The sequence below is a fragment of the Caloenas nicobarica genome, chromosome 6, assembly GCF_036013445.1.
Source record: "Caloenas nicobarica isolate bCalNic1 chromosome 6, bCalNic1.hap1, whole genome shotgun sequence".
Lineage (NCBI taxonomy): Eukaryota > Metazoa > Chordata > Aves > Columbiformes > Columbidae > Caloenas > Caloenas nicobarica.
The window spans coordinates 24,556,613-24,578,080 of NC_088250.1; the positions used below are offsets into that span (position 1 = coordinate 24,556,613).

General features: G+C 41.8%; 1 protein-coding gene across 3 annotated transcripts in view; it reads left to right on the plus strand.

Moving 5' to 3' along the window:
- Nucleotides 1-21,468, plus strand: part of RBMS1 (RNA binding motif single stranded interacting protein 1) — a 150,369-nt gene that overhangs the window by 45,763 nt on the left and 83,138 nt on the right. Inside the window, exon 1 of one of the 3 annotated variants that reach the window (XM_065637533.1) lies at nucleotides 6,422-6,731. The exons of the other annotated variants lie outside the window; for them this stretch is intronic. Coding sequence (XP_065493605.1) covers nucleotides 6,669-6,731 — 63 coding nt within the window. The 5' untranslated portion in view covers nucleotides 6,422-6,668. Of the gene's footprint in view, nucleotides 1-6,421; nucleotides 6,732-21,468 lie in introns of those variants that run through there. 3 annotated transcript variants of the gene reach the window in all.

Consider the following 21,468-nt stretch of genomic DNA (forward strand, 5'->3'; position numbering starts at 1 on the left):
AAAGTATATGTTCCGTTTTATGGATGTGAAAAGACCCGGTAAGGGTCTGAATTTTTTTTTCCCGTAAATGCAGAGCAGTGACAGATCCGAAGTTATTTCATGGGCTTAGATACCAAGAAAACAACACACAAAGGAATAAAATTTATGTCTGGCTGATTTTCAGTCAGACCTTCCACTCTAACTACTGTGGAATGATTTATCTTTTCAGTGTCTTTAACTGTTCTCAATCTTTAAACATATTTTAATCATAAGAGTATTTGTATTTATTTTCTTTCTTATTTCTAAGATTCTAGTAAAATAGAAATGATTCAAGCCTGGCCCGCATGATGAAAAATTTCATCCAAGAAAATCCAGCACACCAAAATTGAATAAATGGTGGCTAGGAAGAGCCTCTTTTCTGTTGGAAAACCAGCAGATATAACCCTGCTTTAGAACCATACTAATGCTGAAGTTTTAGAAAAAATATTTGTGTATTTCCAGATTTTGCTTAATCTTTTATTAATATTTCTATTAAAATGTAAATATGTAAAATACATTAAAAATCAAACCGCTGTTTAGAATAATTTTTTCCTAGAAAATATTTAGTAAATATTTTTGCTTTCTTCTTCTACTGTTCCATAAATTTATTCTGCACAAAATGTAAAAAATATGCAGTCAAGAAAGCATGTTGAAACAGTGAGCTCTCAGTAGTCTCACTTAAAACATAAACGTGTTTTAATATAATGATGAACAACTTCCTACATAGTTAATAACAAAGCAGAAAAAAACAATATACTTTCTCATTTCTGACAGACTTTATTATTTTGTTTTATAATAAATCTGGCAGCTGTTTACAGACTTTGACTGTTTTATCATTTCAAACAAGTGTCTGGCAACGTTATCAAGCTAATGGCAGAATTCAGATCTTCTAGAGTCAGTTTATTCCACAAATCAAGATTGGATTTTGTCCTGTGTTTTAATTACTGATTATGAGCAGCCTCCTTAAATTCCTGTTACATAGTAATCCTTTACTGTAATTCTCTTTCATACTTGTGCTTCCCGGAATATACAGAATATATTTAGGAAAGGGGTATTTGTTTGGCAGTGGAAATACTTCTAAAAGGAAATATCTTGTGCCTTTCAAAGAATAAATAATGCATTCCGAAATGTAAAATGCTGGCATGGCATTAACAAGAGATTGTGTTGCTCTCTATGTTCATTTTCTTAACACCCGTCATCAGTGAAGGAATGGCAACAATTACTTATAATTGTGCAATTTATAAAGTGTCCTTCGAAGAACTTTTAAAGAAGCATGGAAGGAATGAACTGCAAGCTAAAATGAATAGGAGGAGCCAGAACATGTCATGGGAGCCACAAACCCAGTGGCCACAGCAGAGGCTTCTGCGTGCGCTGAAGGGAGCAGAGAACTGCTTTTGTTTTTGCAGAGAGCTGTTGGATTTAAGAGAAAAAACTCCCACAGTAGAGGTGGTGGGAAGATCAGAGACAGGTTGGAGGGTTGGAGGATTCCCAGAGAGAATGAGCTGATGGGTTTGAGTCAAAAGAAACCTGTTATAGTGGCTGTGTGCACAGGTATTTTATAATGAGTGATAAAATGGCTTTTATTTTTTGTATTCTAGACTAGAATGTAAGTAATTTGGTATCTTGGTACCAATATTTGAAATGGTACAGCTTGGAAAGATTATTTGTTTTCCCCTTTTGGTTGTGATCGTCATGGAGATTATTATTGTCGAATATATTGTGTGATTAAAGACTGCGTTCTTAAACAATGGCGTCTTATTCTGTGTGCAATACCTCACTCTTAGTAGATCGTATACTTCTGCAAAAGTCATTGTTTCTTAAAAATTTTCTTATTAAAAAAAAATAAATAGAGGGTTTTATATAGAAAGTGTTTTGTATGTTAATGGCATTACTGTATCCCTTTTCTACTGACCTTTCCTTCTCATCCCCACTTAGCAAGATACAGTTTGGTTTTTGTTTGTTTGGTTGGTTGTTGTTGTGGTAGTGGTGGTGGTGGTTTTTTTTTCATTACCTGTGTACTGGGAATACTTAAATAATAATTAAATCAATTAATTACGGGATTTATTTATCTCTAAAGGAGTGTTCCATGTAATTAAGTTTACTTTTTTCCTTTGGCTGTTATAAATGCTTTTCTTGCTTTCAGTCCCGAATAAATGAATTTAAGCCTAAAATTAAAAATCTACTTCTGTACAATACTTAGCTTCCCATACCCCATTATTAACACTTTCCAGGAAATGCTTAATATCTCTCAAAGTTGAGCCTTGCATACTGTTTCCTGGGCTTGCGTAGGGTATTTCAAAGTATTTTTGCATTGTTGTGGCTCAGCTTCCTGCCTCCTTTGGTTTGTGTCTTGCTACATATGACTGGGTGTGATGAGAGGATGGATCCTCAGTGAGCATTGTGGTGGAAAGCCCATAGGTCTTCTAGGTCCAGTCAAGGTCGGGAAATGAGGTGCCCACAATCACTCCCCGACTAATTGGTCTTCAGGAGGCCCTGAAGTGGCCAGGAGAGCAGGGTTGCGAGGAAATTAAGGGCATCCAACCTGGACTCACAGGATTTTGCAATAGACCGAAAGTTTCCCTTTTAAAGCAGATCCAGGGCTGAGGGACCATCTGTCCTACAGAGACACTGAATGCCCTGAGGGGAAATAGCTACTTAGGTTGAATTTTGAGATAAATAAGGGAGGCCATGGATTTGATTTAGAACAGAAATGGTAAAGTAGCAGCTTAAATGTGTAGAACTGTTTTTAAAGTAATGGCTTAGTTTTGCCAGTCCACTGTTTCTTAAGACTGACAAACATTACTGGAAAGATTCTTGAAGACTTCCAGTTCTCTCCAGGTTTCCAGAGAAGTCTTTTTTTCTGTATTTACCCAGTCTCCCTGCAAACCTAAATTTCTGAACTGTATGTAAAAAACCAAACCAAACCAAAACAAACACAACCAACCAACCAACCCCCCAAACAAAACAGAACAATGTAATTACAACATTGTAGCTCCAAAATGCACCAGGTCTGCTTAGCAAAGTTTTCCTTATTTCTGAGTAAGCAACTCTGGCTAATTTAAAGAAGCTCTGAACATAATTATTACAGACTCTTAGATTTTCTTAGACCCTATGGTCACCTTTGTCCCACAGGACCAAAATGAATTGCTCATTTATAACTGTAAGCAGCAAGATGCCTGGCTACCTGCAAATCTATTCACACCTGCTGTAACACAGTTAATAATAAAGTCCTTGAACATATGATTTAAATTATCACATCTGTATGCATTGTATAGATTAGGTGTCTCAGTTTAGGGATTGCTAAATGAATAAGACTGAGACTGTTCTTTGCAAACAAGGCATGCTTCTTGCCTCCCAGAAAATATGTAAGGAAACTTTTATCAGTGTGTTGAACTGATATATCACTGTACATGTACTGAAAAGTCAAGGGCATTATCTTGAGCTTTATCAGCTTAATCTCAAATACAGGGTTTTACACAGAAATCATTTTGCCTATATTCTGGAGTAAGAACAAAGCAGCTTTTTCATATGAGCATAGGTTCAGGTTGGAAGGCACCTCAGGGGATCTCTAGTCCAACCTCCAGCCCAAAGCAGCATCAGCGAAGAGATCAAGCCAGGTTTCTTAGGGCTGTATACAGTCTGGTCTTGAAAACATTCAAGGATGGGGAATGCAGAGCCTCTCTGGGCAATGCCCGCTGTCCTTGTGTCCCGTCAGAAATGCTCTTGTTTCAGTTTAGGTCTGCTGTTCCCTTCCCTCCAGCCACGCTGCTGTAAGGAGTCTGGCTTTATATTCTTCATAACCTTGTCATAGCTATTGGAAGGCAGCTATTCCTATGTTTGAGACAAAAACGGAGACAGATTACTCAAGCTGTTTAGAAAGAACAGAAAATGATTGTAGGTAGATTAGCATGTAGGATAGGACTTCAGGGTCTTCCCAGAAAATTCTATAATGTGTTTTTCTTCAACAACAATAAATAAGCAGATAACATTCGATTGTGATCTAGTAGATATTTACAGGATTATGTTTGTTGCTTTCTGTTTTCTTACTATGTTAGGAACGAGAGTAATGGTAACCAAGGGAAATGTGTCACATACTGAATCCAAGAGAGGGAAATCTGTGTCCGAATCATGGGAAGTCGTGGGACGTGTGGTGGCAGAGAGGGCAAGACAGCAGTTTCAGATCCTGCTTTGGAATATTCTTGAGTGCCTTCCCTGGTATGACAGTGACTGAGAATAGGCCCAGTCGAGCATATAGTGTTTACATCCTCCAGCCTCTTCCCTGGGGGATGGGGCAGGAAGAGGAGAGGGAAGGAAGCAAGGGATGATTGATGGCTTTTGAAAAGCTTTTCCCAGCGTGGGGAAGGTGTGGTCACTCTATGCATCTCCAGCGAACAAAGCCCTCCTGTAGGTGTAGCAGATGTAAGCTTTGTCATCCCTTTGGTGACCAGAATACTGTGCAGAAAAATATTGTTCCTATTTTTCGTTTGGGAATACAGATTTGAGCAGAAGTAGCCTGTCACTGTTACCATTTATACTGCTTTAAAACACTGTTTCAGCACTGAATCGGGTTGTGTCATCTGTGACCATGGGACTATAAGACTGGAGCACAGATCACCTACTATATGTAGCACATTTAGGGAAGGCATGAGCACACAGCTCCATTTCTATCAAATTGAGCCGCAGGTACATTAACATATTAAGCAAATAACATCTGATACTGCTGCCAAAACAAACGGTCATATCCACCCTCTTGCCCCTGCTTGTTTACTCCCATGCTACCTCCTCCATTACTCTGGCACAAGCAGTAGCACAGCCACATGCTGAACCAGACAGAGGAAATGATCTGAAGAAAACTAACCTGATCAGAGAAAAAAAATAAAGGTTTCACCCAGAATCATTTGCTGAACCATTGCGTTTTTCAGCAGTGATGCCAATTGATGTTGTAAAGCGGGCATGAGGCTGCAGCCTTAACCAGACTAGGGAATATGACTTTATCCTAGCTCTAAGCCTCTGTGCTAACTTTATGCCAGCAGTGGGAATACAAATGGTCCATGAAACAGCATGAAGTTAGGATAGTACAGACAGGCGGTACCTGATCTGGCACAAAGTCTGCCGGCACAAATTTATTCCATCAAACATTTTTCAATGGCAGTAATCACTGTGTGGCTGCAGTGCTTTTCATCCAGTACTAGCAGCCCTTAAACTTGTGTTATCAAATCCAGGCCAAACTGAGAGAGATCCATTTTAGAACTTGAAAGAGGAAAAAAAGGAAGGTTATGCAGAATGTAATTCTGCCAAGTGACGGTGCTCTCCTACCATCAGCTGTACTCAGATGGGCTCTGATCTGTGGTGGCAATATATTAGGATACCAAAATACTTGGTGATTATTTGTAGGGCACTGAGTAACTGAAGATTATGGCTTTTGCAGATACTGGCGTTGTCATATGGTGCTATGTTACTTGGCCTTTCAGTAATGAACTACCTGGCATTTTTTTTTCCCCCAGCCGTTTCCCATTGTCATGTTTGTGTGTGGGAGACTATGGCCATGGTATTACCAGAAAGAGGAAGAGAAACCAAAAGGTGTCTGATGACGCATGTCCATACCAGAAAGCCTTCTGCAGTGTCACCAGTCAGAAACTCAGTGGCTTAACAGAACTATAACTTGACTCCTTAAAAACTGGATTACCAGCATCACTGGGGAATGTAAATGTCATAGTGTAAACAATGCAGTACTCTATTACATTTACATTCCCCCGTCAGGGAAGTTGGAAACCCCTTTTCTCCATGTGTCTCAATCTTGTTGCCTAAGAACTGTGACGTTTCCTAGGCCCAAATTTTGTGAAGAAAATCAGAATTTCCCTCTGCTACCCAAATACTGCTTTGAGGCATTAGTGAGGGGTTTGACTGGATGTTTCTCCCCCTCTCCCCATCTCTAATCAAGAAAAACTTGAGAGTTAAAAGCCACAATATTGATTGCACTCTGAACAGTCAGCCCTGCAGTTGAGGGCGGAACGGTGCACCAAAAGCAGGCCCCCCCGCATAAACCGGGGAACTGCGGGCTGTCCTGGCCCGCCTCGGGGGTCGGGACCGAGCTGGGCGCACCCCGCGGCGGAATGCGCGGCACGCGGGGCCAGGCGCAACTTGCGCCTGGCCCCGCGTGCCGCGCATTCCGCCGCGGGCCCGCTGCCCCCCACCCCGGTCCCGCTGAGGCGCAACCACTGCGCGCCGCGGGGGCACCCACCGCCCCGCTCCGCGCCGCCCCTGGCGCCGCGCCCCGCTCCGCTCCGCGCCGCCCCGCTCAGCACGGGGGCGGGGCGCGGGCGCCGTGCCTGCTCCGCGCTTCCCCGCTGGGGCTCGGCGCTCGCGCGCGCCCTCCCTCTTTCTGGGCGGTGGTTGGGGCCGGCGGGAGGTGGGAGCGGCGGGGCTGGGGCGGCCGGCGGTGGTCAATGAGAGCCCGTTGATGGCAGCCGGGGCGGCCGAGGCGGGGTAGGGTCGCCGCGGAGCGGAGCACCGGGGGTGGGGAACGCAGAGCCGCAGGCGGCGGGGAAGGCACGGAGGCGGAGAGCGCCCTGCAGCCCCGCCGCGCCGCAGCCCGGCGGCCGCCGAAGTTGCTCCCCATCCCGAGGGGCGGCCGGGGATCAGGCGGGGCGATGATCTTCCCCAGCAGCAACAGCAGCGCGGCGGGCAGCAGCCGGACCCCGTATCGCAAGCAGGTAAGAGCGGGGAGGTGGTGGGGGGGGGCTGTGGCTCCCCCACCTCCGCTTTCCCTTCACACCCCCCCGAGGTGCTGGGGGAGGAGTGGGGAGAGGGGTGGCGACTTGCGTGAGTTGCAACTTGCAGCCTGATAGCTTCTCGGGAGCTGGGATTTACAAAAAGAAACTATTTTTACTTTTTTTTTTTCCTTATTTTTTCCTTTCTTCCTCTCGTAAAAGCTGCGCTGTGACCTTGCCGAGTGCCCAGGCGGCCTCCGCCGGGTGACCTTAGCGGCCGGGCCCGGCCGGGCGGTGCGGGGCGTGCGGCCGCCCAGGGCCGGGCGGCTGCGGCCCCGCTGAGCTCGGCAACAAGTTAGAAAAGGACCCGGTGTTGCAACACGGGCCGCAAAGCGAAACTTCAGGCTGGATGTTTTTCGCTCGGTGTGAAATGAGCGAAAGGGTCGCGGCGCGTTATTTTTTTCAAACAACCCTCCAAAAATCGCCGCCGCGCTTCAGGCTTGCCCCTTCTCCCCCCGCCTTGAAGCGCCCAAGGGAAATCCTGTGACATTTTTATGTGCAGACAGATCGCTCCAGTAAGCTCGGAGCTCTCGTATCTATGGAGCGGTACTGAAAGAGGTATTTCTTTGTTTGTTTGTTTAGTCACTGGAAGTAAAATGGTTGAAATAGTTGGGTTACAGCTTTGCTGGGCCCTTGTCTCTTTGGCTGCGCTTTTAATTTTTTTTTTTTCCCCAAAAAAACGTTGGCATTAATGCTACATTACTTACTGCAAACTGCGTTATTTTTCATGGATTCTTTCATAAAAAACCAAAATAAGTTCATTGGAAAGTGTGCTGTGTGTTTGTGTGCTAGAGGGTAAATGGAGTAGAGGTCACTGACGAGCTCCTGGCTTTACAAAGCTTGCCAAAAATACTATGGCAGGCTTCTTTCCAGGTGAGGAAAAACCCTTCTGTGTCTGCTGCTCTTAGCAGCTGAGACAAGTAATTTGAGGGGCTCCGTTAGCAACACTGGGGGAGTTGTCCAGTTTTGCTCAGAGTCAGAATTCATTAAGGGCAGAAGTAGCAGATCAGATCTTGCTGCCACACACAGTGGAGAGTTTCATAGAAAAAATGGGGAAATGGGCTTTGAAATTTTGCACTCGTGGTGTATTGTTGGAATGGCATGTGATCTGCGTGGGTAACCTGTGCGACAGTGAAAGTTAAACTCATATTTTCTTGAAGCTTAAATGAAAACTGCTATTTCCTTTCTTCTCCTCCCTTATTTTATAGAAATATCATTTTGATAGGAATTTCTGATGTGTTATCTCAGCAGCACTCTGAAGATGTTGCCTAACAGTGTGCGGAGTTATCTTTGTATCTTGTACTCAAAGTGTTCAAGTCCATACATAATAAAACAAGCTTATTGTGTGTGCTGGTTTTGGTTTGTTTTTAATAAATGCCCTGCATTACACCCACACTGATGATCTTGTCTGGTGCTTCTGCATAGTTGGTAAATGAAGCCAATTTATTAGATACTATTTTCTTACTCTACCTGAAAGGACCATTAATTAACAAAGGCCCCTTGGGTGCTCGGCAGGGTGTGGGCAGGAGCAGAGGGCAGCGCGTGGAGGCCTGTTGCTGGTAGGGCTGTGTTTTGTGTGTGCATGAGTTTGCTGGCTGGTCTGGAGCAGGCTGATAAGATGCTCTTCTTTTCACAGTGCACTCCTTAGATTGGAAGAGCTAAAAGGGCTGACTGAATCGGAAAAACAAACAGACCTTTTTTTTCCAACAGGCAGAGAAAGAAATGAATGTGGGGGTATTATGTGGGCTTAAGACCCTGGGTACCAAAGGTTTCTTTTGTTAGTGTGTAGCCATTCTCTGCTCAAACACTTCCTACATAAGGAGCAAGGGCCTGCGCCTTTCTCCATTTAAGTCCATGGAAAGCTCCTATTAACTTCATTCATGTAGAGTAAGGTTGTTTAAAGATTGACTTTCTGATCTCCCTTTCACTCAGACTTCACCTGCAGGGGTGAGCTGATGTCAAACAGGGCTGAAGAGTGTTGTGAGCCTAATTTTTCAGCTCTTGATAATTAAGAATAGTCGAGATTGAGTCTCCGTGTGTGCTGTGTAACCCATAGGCAGACAATTGAATTGTAATTGTGCTTTAGTGTGAAAGACTAGGTACTGTTAGTGTAGGAAAAGTAGCCTACCATCATCTCTGAAAGGGGAAATGAGGTTTCCTATGCTAACAGCACGTAGTGTATGAAGCTGAAAAAAAATTAAATAACTTTAAAATGAAATTAAAAATCTTTTGAGTAGCTTATATGTCTCTATTAGTACTGTAACATACATGATATTAGAATGGTATAAGAGCACTGTAGTTTTAGTACTTTCCTGTTACATTTTTAGGAGTCTGCAGCAGATTCAGATGGAAAGATGAGTGATCTGTGGTTAAAAGGCAAGGCAATACTCTTGATTTTTCTTTAAGGGACTGTAATGTAATGTGAAATTCTGTCTCCGTTTAAAACATTGACAAAATACCAGTTAGCTACAGTGGGTCCAGAGTTTTGCCCATACTCTGTTTTCCCAAAGAACTGTGTTTTGTTTTATAAACAAATCTGTGCTTATAGTATTGCGTTTGTTATCTGCTGTATCTATTTCGATGTGTAGCTCAGGCATGTAGGAGCCAGTCGACATCCTTGGTTTCAGGTTAGGTTCAATTGGGTGGTGCCTAATCTTTTTTTTTCCTCTTTCAGAATACTTGTAAGAACACTAAAATATGGTCTCTAAAGTTATATTTTCGAAAGGATTTCCTGTGTTATGAGTAGACAAGCATATTAAAATACTCTTATCAGGCTTAAAAGTTAGATGTTGCTTAAATGAGTGGCAACTCATCTGAGAATTGTCTTGAAATGCAGATTCAGGTCTAGATAAAGAATGGAACCCATACAGTATCTGCAGTAGTAACCTATCACAGCACTGATGGCCATGTGTCCTATCTGGAAAAGTTAGATGTAAACTAATATTTTTACTAACAAGGTTACTTGTGCTATGCAAAGAATGCACGTGTGCATCGGTAATGTGAAGGAAACAAAATGACATACGACATCCTGCTTAATGCAGGCTTTCTTAGCTCTCAGTTTCTGTGTGCTGAGAACGTGATGATTCTCCGTCCCTCCTCCCACTTTCGTTATTCTCGTGCAAATCTGGAGGCACTCCTCCGATGTAAATATTTCTACATTCTGTAGAATTATCGTAAATGGAAAATTAGGCTTCCTCCTGCCAGCTGCTCCTCGAATCCACAGAGCTAGTGCAGCTATTTGATTAGGGATTTTAAATTGCTTTGTTCAGGGAGGTGTCTCTGCTCTCAAATTTCTCCAAGAGGAAGCCAGCAGCAGCTCTGGGGGCCAGGGATGGAGGCGAGCACAGGGTCCCACCGACCACGGCCTGGGTGCTTGGGAAACCCAGCGTGCCTGTGCCTTTTAACAGCTTTGCCCAGTAACAGTGGTTCTTGTTACCTTTTGATGAGTGTAATGTTTATCTCACCAGCGTAAGGAGATTTACATAGTTTGCTGCTTTTGAGCAGATTAACTGGGTGTAGCTGCACGTGAGGAATTTAACACTGATTTGGTGTTTGGCCTGTGCAAAGAGAGACATACAAAGTTTTTGATTAATCTTTTCATGCATATTAACATCAAGCGCCATGACACAGATTTGGTTTTATTAAAGGTTGAAGATTATGCTGAGTTTCTAATGATGGTTAAATGAAGAAAGCTTTTGCCGATCTAAGGCTAGAAATGTAGATTAGATTTTCACTCTATCTGTAGGTTTAAAGTAGCAAGAAGCTACACCTGTAATCCTACTTTATTATTTCCCAGTTGGCGCTGTGTATGAGAAAGAACCTCATTAAACTTGCAAGACCTGAGCACGGTCATAACTCAAAACAAGCAGCTCCATATGCAGCCAGCAACCAGACTGATTTGACATTACACCTCTCGTGTGTGCACACGGTGCTGTGGAAGAGGCTGAGGAGCCTAAAAATGAATAGGTATCTTGCGTTACCTAAGTAAATGAGATTAGTTTATTTTAGTTTCTTTCTTTCACAACCGTAAGAATGATGTTGTTCTGTATCATCAGCTTGTGCTGACAGAGTCTGTTTCCATTTACATTATATACTATGTTAAAGGATCTACCTGGGTTTAACAAGACAGCTCTTATATTAAGTACCAGCTATTTTAAATTTCTAAGTGCATCTGTAAGAATGTTTGTGAAGTTCTCTTTTACTCTCAAGGGAGCAAAACTGCTCAGTCAGTGGGTTTCTATATTTGTAACACAAACGTGAATGAAAGAAGTAAAAGGAAGCACCTTATCTTGTCAGGCATGATGTTGTAAATTATGAAAAGCAATATGATTGTGTTCTCTGTATTTAGCAATTTGAAGTTTTTGTTTAGTGTTTCTAACAGGTTGAACAATATATTTTTGTCTCTTTGGAAGTGTCATTGTTTAAAGTCTGTATCTTTGCCATTAAGCTTCACATAGAAGGGAAAATAGAAGTCTGTGTCTTGAACATCTGCTGTTTTGTTTTGGGTTCATTTTTTTTTTTCCCCTGAAACTTCCAACTGTTAAAAAATTTTGCTTGAGTTAACACATTTCAGAAGGGTTAGGTCCTTTAAACTAGGATTACTGGCAGGGAGGAGAGGGGAAGGAAGGAAGGGAGGGGAAAATCCTTTCCTGAGAGCTTGAGATGGCTCCTAAAACATCCGCACAGTGCTGCAACCAAGTAAATAAAAATAATGGTTGTTTGACATGATAGCTGTTTTGGGCTGCATTTTTTTTGATCTTCAAAGTCTTCCTTAAAATTGATCTTTGCTTGTTACATGAGATGGTATATAACAAAAGAAGTCAGTGGAGAATAGGAACTCTTTTTAATGGCTTTCGCTCACGGCTGTTTCCAGCTAATTATGAATGTTTTTCCTTGTTTCTACATCAGATTATTTTTAAAACAGCTTACTTAGGGACACTGTGAAGGCTTAGAAAGCTGTAGTCCTAATGAAGAGGTGCATGGATGTGTTTTGATCTTGGATGAAGGTTGTTGGTCAGACGTTTTCTAGAAAGCCAACAGAACCACATTTAAATGCTCTCAGAAACCTTGTTGAAATAATTGTTAGTTATTTTGCATATGTTTCAGAATTGCAGTGTCCTGTGGTAATTATAACAGCCCTGCAGAAGCCACTGTATTTGCAGCTTCCTGATGCAACAGGAAAGGGAAGGGATGAGTTACAAATAGAGGAGAAATGTGGGGGGGAACTGTGGCTTAGATAAGAACAAGCCTTTTAACAAAAAATCATGTGCTGTAGGGGTGGTTACTGGGATTAGCACAGGTTTAGCTCTGTTTTCCTCAAGACACTGTGGTTAAAAGTGTAGCTGCAGCTGTGTATTGACACAGAAAGTAGTTTTAAACTGCAGTTGAAGTAACTGAATGCTGGTGAGGGATTGCTTTAGACAGATTCAAGATCAACTGGGTTCATGTCAGTATAAGTTAGTTATTTATAGCAGTTTAAATTTAGTAAGATTTATTACAGTTTATGTAAATTGACTTTTTTAAACAATAAAACTTTATACTAATTTTAGGGCCTAACCTATGCACTAAGATGCACTGGCTTAAAAATATCCAGCAAGTATTTTGAAGTATTACAAGCTCTTCAAAACAGAAATACAGTTACAGCACTTAACGTCTTTTTCTGAATTTGATGTAGAATGAGGATATATCAGCTCTATAGTCTATGCAAAATAAAAGCTGATGGTTACAGATATGTACAAATAGATAATAGTATAATGCATAATAATACGTCGTCATAAAAGCAGTTGTTGTTTGCATAACCATGGTAGTTTAGGAAATCACTGGTGTGTGTCTTATTTGTTTAAAGTATTCTGCTTTAGAAAAATGATGTGTCAAATATCACAGAATCACAGAATGTTAGGGATTGGAAGGGACCTCAAAAGATCATCTAGTCCAATCCCCCTGCCAGAGCAGGAACACCTAGGTGAGGTTACACAGGAAGGCATCCAGGCGGGTTTTGAATGTCTCCAGAGAAGGAGAATCCACAACCCCCCTGGGCAGCCTGTTCCAGTGTTCCGTCACCCTCACTGTGAAGAAGTTTCTTCTCAAATTTAAGTGGAACCTCTTGTGTTCCAGCTTGAACCCATTACCCCTTGTCTTACTGTTGGTTGTCACCGAGAAGAGCCTGGCTCCATCCTCGTGACACCCACCCTTTATATATTTATAAACATTGATGAGGTCACCCCTCAGTCTCCTCTTCTCCAAGCTAAAGAGCCCCAGCTCCCTCAGCCTTTCCTCATAAGGGAGATGCTCCACTCCCTTAATCATCTTTGTGGCCCTGCGCTGGACTCTCTCCAGCAGTTCCCTGTCCTTCTTGAACTGAGGGGCCCAGAACTGGACACAGTACTCCAGATGAGGTCTCACCAGGGCAGAGTAGAGGGGAAGGAGAACCTCTCTCGACCTACTAACCACCCCCCTTCTAATACACCCCAGGATGCCATTGGCCTTCTTGGCCACAAGGGCACAGTGCTGGCTCATGGTCATCCTGCTGTCCACCAGGACCCCCAGGTCCCTTTCCCCTACACTGCTCTCTAATAGGTCATTCCCCAACCTATACTGGAACCTGGGGTTGTTCCTGCCCAGATGCAAGACTCTACATTTCCCCTTGTTATATTTCATTAAATTTTTCCCCGCCCAGCTCTCCAGCCTGTCCAGATCTCGCTGGATGGCAGCACAGCCTTCTGGCGTGTCAGCCACTCCTCCCAGCTTGGTGTCATCAGCAAACTTGCTGATAGTACACTCAATTCCCTCATCCAAGTCATTGATGAATATATTGAATAGTATTGGTCCCAGAACTGACCCTTGAGGCACTCCACTAGATACAGGCCTCCAACCTCCAACCAAATAGAGCAGGTGTTTTGATTTTACTTACCTTGTTGGTAGAACTGTAGAACTTGGTGAGGTTGCAGTGGAAAGAAATAGAGCATCGTCCTGGGGAGCCTCGTTTGGGCTTCACTTGAGTTGGTACCTTGGATTTGACTTGGTTACTTGGTGGAAGAACAGCAGAAACAGCAGGTAAGGTGAACATCAGACTTAATCTAGCCTGACATTGACCTGTTTGTGAAATGAGATACTTCTTTACAGCAGCTGAATATACATAACTTTTTATTTCATTATTGAGTCCGTCTCTTGACAGTGTCTTTCATTGGCAGTGGTACTTTCACACCTTATTCTAAGCATTTTTTCTGTTTCTCCACTTAGATGAGAAGGGGATTTATTTCTTTCCTTACCTTCTATTGTTTTCTATTCTTTTATATCTGAATCTCCTCTACCATATGGTGCTTTGCTTCAAGGAAGTGGAAACATGACTCCTTAGGTTAACTACAGCTTATATATTGTCATCTGGCTACTACGGCATAACAATGTTAGAATTCAGTCCTTTAGGATGGCCGAGGTACTTGTGTGGCGCTTCCATTTTTAGTGTGCTTGGGGAATGAAATCCAGGATTCAGGTGTGACTTTGGGTGTTACTGGGAGCTTTTCTCAGGATTGTTGGTCCCTGCAGGACACTTCTTTCATGCCTGAGGTGTCGCCAGCTCCCAGGAACGCTGCTGTGGCTCAGTGGAGGAGTATCCAGTTATCTCTGACAATCTGAAGCAATGTTTGTAGAGGTTTGACTGCTCTGAGGTGATTCAGAATCCTGTTCTAGGGTTTGTCTGACCCACAGGAACATCATTAGGTTGTGCTCGTGCCACTGCAACAATCTGAAATCACTCAAAACTCCAGGCAGGTGAGAGTAACATCAGATGCAGATCCTTGTTTACAAATCCATAAACAAAAATATAAAATTCTTAAAACTGAGGAATGGAAGAAAACCCCCCACAAAATAGTGGTGGAGGACCTGAAATTTACTTTGCATGCATCCCTCTGGCAAACAACCTCCAGCCTTCCCAGGGAGACTGATTATTGTGCAACCCTGTTGCCGCTGGTTGTGTTCAGAGAGCACACTGATTTAAGGCTCTGGATTTCCTTTTATTTTTAGCACACTTGGAGGGTAAGTGGTAGAGGTTTCTTTTTACTTTTTAAGTCTGTGACTCTTTCACTCAGCCTTCTTTCACGAGACCATAGTTTGTTTTTTCCTGCTTTGGAAGTAGTAATGTCTTTTTGGCATCACCAGGTGCGATGCTGCCTGCGCAGGCTTTGGAGTGCCCTTCAACGGAGCTCTAAAAAGATGGTTGGTGTGTTGCAAAAGATATTTTATGCTATTATGGATTAGTTTCAAGTCTTGTCATGTTTTTTTTTCTCTTCTACTTACATGTATAATTTGCTAATAATGCTTTAAACAGTTGTGTTACAGATTGTTCTCAGGGCTACTTTTGGAGTGAGGGAGACCCTGTTATTGGGGCTGCTGCAGGTGACTGGCAGCTGTGCAGCCTGTGTGCCCATCTTTGAGGACAGCCATGGTGATCCACTTTAAACCATTTGTATTGCTACATGCATATGTTTGCTCTGGCTTAGTTTAGCTATTGACTTATCTATGATTTTCGATAATCTATTATGACATAAAACTCTTTAAAGTACGAGAAGTCATGTACAGTAGAAATTTGCCTTAACTTGGCTCACCGTGGCTGTGCAGTGGGAAGGAGGGACAGAACGGGTATGCTCGGCATCTGAGAATGCATCGCGTGGCCAGGAAGGTGCCTCCTGTGAGCCCGGGAAGGCAACACCCCCACCAGATCAACCTGGGCTTCAGCACAGCCAGGCACAGTCCCACAGATTTCTGTCTGGTATGAAAGCAGCTGCCAGCAGGATGAGGTCCTTTGAAGTGTTTAGTGGTCTGTCCTCCAGATGAGTTCAAGAAGAGTTCTAAAACTGTGGGCCTGAATTTTAAGACTCTTGCTTATGCCAGTGCATATTTACATACCCAGTGGTGCCACTGCCTGCAGTGAGACTACTGACATGAAAAAGTGCTTATTGAGACAGAGAACCAGAAGACTTTTGAATTTCCCCAGTGACAAACCTGAGATGAATATTTGGCATATCCTACGTTTGGTATAATATTAGACTGACATTCAGCTGAATCAAACGGTATTTAAATTACTTTAATATTATTCCATCCAATCTACTTGGCTTACATGATCCTCATTACGACAGTGCTTGTGCGTATTTAATAATACTTCTATGTAATTTGGGAAAACCATTTCAGTTAGGTATTAAATACAACTGCTTAGCTACTAACCTTTGAAACAGGAACTGTTCTTGGCTTTTCTTCAGCATTCCAGGAGATGTAGCTCTCAATGCTACTTATGAGAAGTGCTTACCAAAACTGGATTTTTAAAAAAGCATTTCTGCAGTGTTTAGCTTAAACTAATAGATAAATGATAGCTGTTTCTTTATTGTCTTAGTGCAACAATGCTTCCAATGCACACGTATGCATGTAAGTATTCCAGAATTAGGGACCATTTTTGAAAGGAGAAAACCAGCAGAGTCCTGCAGTGCTGAGGAGCTCTAGAGCGTGTTTGAAAGCTTGAGTAATTTTTGTGATGAAGAATACCAAGATGCAATTCACTATGTAGAATTTCGGTTGGTTAAAGGTAATAGTGAAATTCAGGGCACACCATGGCACCAGTAGAAGAATACAGTGTTTTTTTTGGTTGTCTGAAGTTCCCTAGGAGCTGCTTCCATTCCCAGTTCCAATATTCCACAGTCCTGTGGAGGTTAAATGCAAGATGGAAATGGTTAACCAAGTCATTCATTGTTTCAGCGTTATGTTGATATTTTAATTGCTGTAGTGACAAAATCAGGTTAAGTTTTGAACCAGACGTTGTCAGGTTGCCAGCAAACATACTGTTCTTAGATCTCTCAGGTGTGCAGTGTCGTGGTCTTGGGGAAGTCACAAAGGGCTGAAGAATGGTTTAGTCATTAGAAAAGGCACTTTGGCTTTTCCTGTAACCATTCTTTACATGTTCTGATGCGTTGTTGGGAATTCCCTGCTCTGAAGCTCCTGACCATTTTGTGCTTTCTATTTTAATGTTTCACTTGCAACTTCGTTGTTGTAGTGTTGTTGATGTATGGTTTTGTATTCCAATATATAAGATGATAGAATGAAAGATCTAACCTATCTGCATGTTTTGTCCTTGTATCAAAAGACCTTTTTTGGTGTAATGCTTCTCTGGTGACCCTCTTTTGAAATTACTGAATCTTCAGAGCTGGTTTCCATCTCTACCTTCTTCCTCCCCTGAAATAAGTTCTGTGTTGAGTCCTTGTCTTGGATGATAATAAAAGTCCTGGGTCAGCCACATCTGTAAAGTTTATTCAAGGACAGTAAAGGGATTAAGATGGTAACATGAAGTTCAAATTGTCCTGTCAGCAATGTTTTGGATAATCTTGGGTAGATTGTTTAGGTTTGGCTCTTCAAAAGGTGTTTGTTAATACTAGTTTCCTACCTCCCGTAGATTTTGTACAGAAATGTACTAACATCCAGAAGTGGGTCAGATATTACAGCAATTAGGACTAAATAGCTTATATATGCATGTGTGTATATATATATATTTATATATAGTTATATACATTTAAGTCATTCTCTAAAGCTGAGGACAGAGCAGGTTATTCAGAATGATAAAGCTTTGTGTTAAAGTTCTGCCTGTCATTTACTGTGTGAGTAGTTTCTTTAGTCTTACAGGAATGTTCATGTGAATACTAGTATTGATATTCTGGATTAATAACAACAGCAGTGTTTGTTTTGGCAAGAAACTGGACTGGTAAACTATCTAGATCTCTAGTTTTAGAAAGGAGTAGATGTTGTTTTTCTGTCTTTATTTCTAAGCAGAAGTTTAGTGTACAGAAAGGCAGAGTTCAACCATTAAAATATCACTCAGAACAGGAATAACTCCATGAAGTTCTGTGGCTTGGATTTTGCAGAATTTTTATCTAGGTAGTGTGAGTGGTTATGTGGCCTTATCTTTCCTACTAAATTAACTCTTTTTTTTTTTTTTTTTCCCCTTTCATCTGGGAAGTCCTTATTCCAATATTCTGCTGTCCCATTTTAATTTTGAAATCCAATTAAAATGCATAAATTCAAATAATTGGTTTATTCTTTTAGGAAATGAAATGTGTGGTCTTTCAACTTCAATTTACTGTGACTGTTGTAGCAAACTAATGATGACTTACAAGATTATTAGTGTTGAACATCCAGCGGTTGCACAGGTTGATAACCTGCAAAGGTAGGATTGCTGCTGAGAAAAGTGGAGCTGTATGTTCTGATTAAAAATAGAATTCCTTGAAATTGCCCTCAATGTAGGACAACCTGAAAGCAGTTGCTGAGGACTATAGTTGTGCAGTAAGTAGAGCCAAGAGATTAATTGATCTTAAAATGTTATCCATTAGCTGGGCAGATTCCCTTTCACTGCAGTGTTTTATAGTTATTATCAATTCCAAGTGTACTTATCAAAAGTATTTTCCTTTATAACTTTCCAATGTGTTCAGGAGCACGATTCCTCACCTGAATTCTTGTACCAGGGGCCAGAACGTGACTAATAAAGCTGTGGATGAATTGGGTTCTGTGCCCAAATGAAGAGGTTTATTTCTGACTGGTGTTTGACAGGGTGTTCATCGTCACCAGCCATACAGAGCACCAGATGTGGTTCAAGTGAAATGTCCCTTCACCTGCCAGAGAGGGTCGGTCTCTTGCCCAGGTCCTGCAGCTGTGTGCCAGCTGTGCTCACGTGTGGCCTGATGGCTGCACAGGCTTCTAAATACATCGGTGCCTGCTGCAAGCACGACTTGTATTGCTTCTGCAATATTGAGCTGTAGCTGTTTGTACGTCTGAATTAGACTATTGTCTGTGCTGCCAGGACCACTTCATCTTGGCAGTCAAATTCCTCATATATTTAAAGTGTTGTATTAGCAGTACATCTGGAAGCTTTCCTAGGTGTTATCTAATTCTTGTATTTTTCATTTCAGAATTAACAATGATCTCTGGTGTCTATGAAAATGATTCATTATGCAGTCAGACATTCACCCCAGCAGCTATTTGGAGTGTTACGTCCTTTAACTTTTAAGATGCACCAAGGCACAGCATCCTACATTTGCTCAGCATACTGTTGCTACATATTTGTAACTGAACTTCAGAACTAAGTTTCTGCATGTAAAAGGAATCATTAATTATCATGCATTGCGAAGTCACCAACATTTTAATTTTAGAATAAGTCGTACCATGTTGCTTGAGTTTCAGATATCTGAATGACATTCTTAACCACTTAAACCCACTTTTATCTCAGAATTAAAAATCTCTCAGAGTTAAAAACTAGCTGCATGAGTTAAAACTGTAGTTAACAAAAAATAGTTTACATCTTGGTTCAAAGCAATACTGAAGTTTCAAATTAGAAGGCAAAATGCAAGGGAAGTAGAGTATTGTACAAGTGAGTTAGCTCGTCTGTCTGCATTATTCAGATAAAAATTTCAGATTTCAAGAAGAACGGGAAATGATAAAACAGGCTAAGTAAACAGTTTTTTTGGAAGTGCATGCACAAGGATTTTAGAAAATGTTGTCATTTGTGAGGAGAAAATAGAATGTTTTCAGCAGTCTGAAAGCATTGAATCCAGTAAGCGATAAGCATCTACTAAAACATCATCCTTTAAAGAATGAGAAAAGACTGACTTGGGCTTGTTTCAGCTAAGGTTGTAAGGAAAATCTGATCCTAAGGCCAGAGCAGCATTGCTGCATGTGATACGCACACGGGATTTTGCCAAAGTTTTAGCAGGCAGGTTTGTGCACGCTGCTTGTTGCCTTACTTGTAAGGCTTTGTTACAGACACAGGTACCACAGGTATTTACTGCAGTTGTCTTAGTTTGTGTATGGAAAACCAAAGTTTGTTTAATTCCTGATTGTTTTGACAGCCTAATGTTATTTTGTTACCACTTTCATGAATCAGCCGCTATGGTAAAAGAAGCAATCTGAACTTCTTTTTTTTTTTTTTTTTTTTTTTTGTGAGGGGGACACTGGGTGCGGGGAAGGAACAGCTGTGGGGGCAAGGCTGGTGCATTTTGGCAGTAAGTCCAGCTCAAGCTATTCCTTGAGCTGCCATCTCAGTTTGTGGGTCCACAGATTCATTCTTAGCCCGCCATCAGTCACGTCTGTCCCTCGTTCCTGTCACATCTGCCTTCTCTCACACTTGTGGCTCTGGGGCAATCCAGATCACAGAGTTGATGCAGCTGAGATGCATAGGACCAGTGGTTGCCTGCATTGCACTTTGGTGGTCTTAACCAAACTGAGGGAGAGGTTGGCTCAAAAGCTGAACTGCCAACAGGGCTGGCAAAGCCATCTTTGTTCTTTATTTGGTTCTGCACCAAAGCCAGCTTATCAGACCAGCAGATCTAACCACCAGTGTTAAAGCTCTTTGACTTCCTTATACCAGCCTTTTCCTTTTCCCTGTCTGCACATCCTAGATCTCTCACAAAGTGCGGTTTCTACTTCACAACTTTGTCAGGAGTTGACTTGCTGTGTTAAAACACCCTATCGATAACGCTTGAAAGATTTTGGCTTTCTGTGCTGTTTTTAGTTGACATGATGCCATGTTCAGACCATCGAAGGTCAGTACAAACAAATCATCCCTAATGTGCAACTAGACATCTACTGTGGGGAGCTCCACCAGAAGTTACCTATCCTTGGAAATCTTGCCCTAGTTTTTATGGATGAATCTTCAGTTTTAATCTTGCCTACCTTTACAACTTCAAGAATTTCATCCTCCTGAAGGAATACTGGTTTCCATATTTGTAAAGAGAAGCAAACTGCTATTTATAAAAGCAGACTCGTACTGGATTTTGCTATGCTGATTTTAGCAAACTCCTTACTGTGTTTCATCAAGAACCCAGATTTGTTGTGTTCACAGTATTGTGGTGAATTGCCTTAGCGTATGAAAGGACTCCTCATCTATGCATCCTTGATCAGTTGCATTTAGGAAAATATTTGGTTTTAATAACTTTGCAGAAAGAGGATTAGATTTACTAATTGGTTAGATTCCCTAACTACTACTTTTAAATTAAATGTGTCATGCTCCTATTTGTTAAAATTCAAAAGAGGTCATCTTAAATCAGTGCTCAGCAATGTTGTGCTTTAAACAGACTTCTAAAGTCAACTTTTCTGGGCCATCGGGGTAGACGTGCTGCCTGAACTGGCTTTTATCAAGCAAAGCAGAAACAGAACAGTTTTGCTATAAACAGCCTGGATCTGTTGAGACTGATGCCAAGCAAATGCCAGCAAGCTTCACTTGATCCAAGTTGAATGTCATTAAATAGTATTTGTACTACACTAAGCATTGTGTTCTGGAGTATCCTACTTCCTATTCCCTCAAACAGTGCTGGAAAAGTGATCTCTCCATCAAATATGCTGGTAATGAAACAAATGATACGTGTATTACTGTAACATATAAAACTATCCTTAAAGAAACATAGTAAATGCTCTTGTGCATAAAAATTATCTAGCTGGAGACAGGGGAAGGTGTCAGAGAGCGTAATTGCTGTGCACTGTGAGGTGCAAAAGGCGTACTGACCGGAAATGTGAGAAGAAAATGCTTCCCTCTAACTTCTAGGAAGCTAAACCAAGCCACAGTTGCAGGTTAGTAGTTCGGGGACGTCTAGAGACAAGAGTTATGCCTTCCTTGTCTTTTCCATGAGAAAATTGTCCAAATGTCAACATTTTCCTT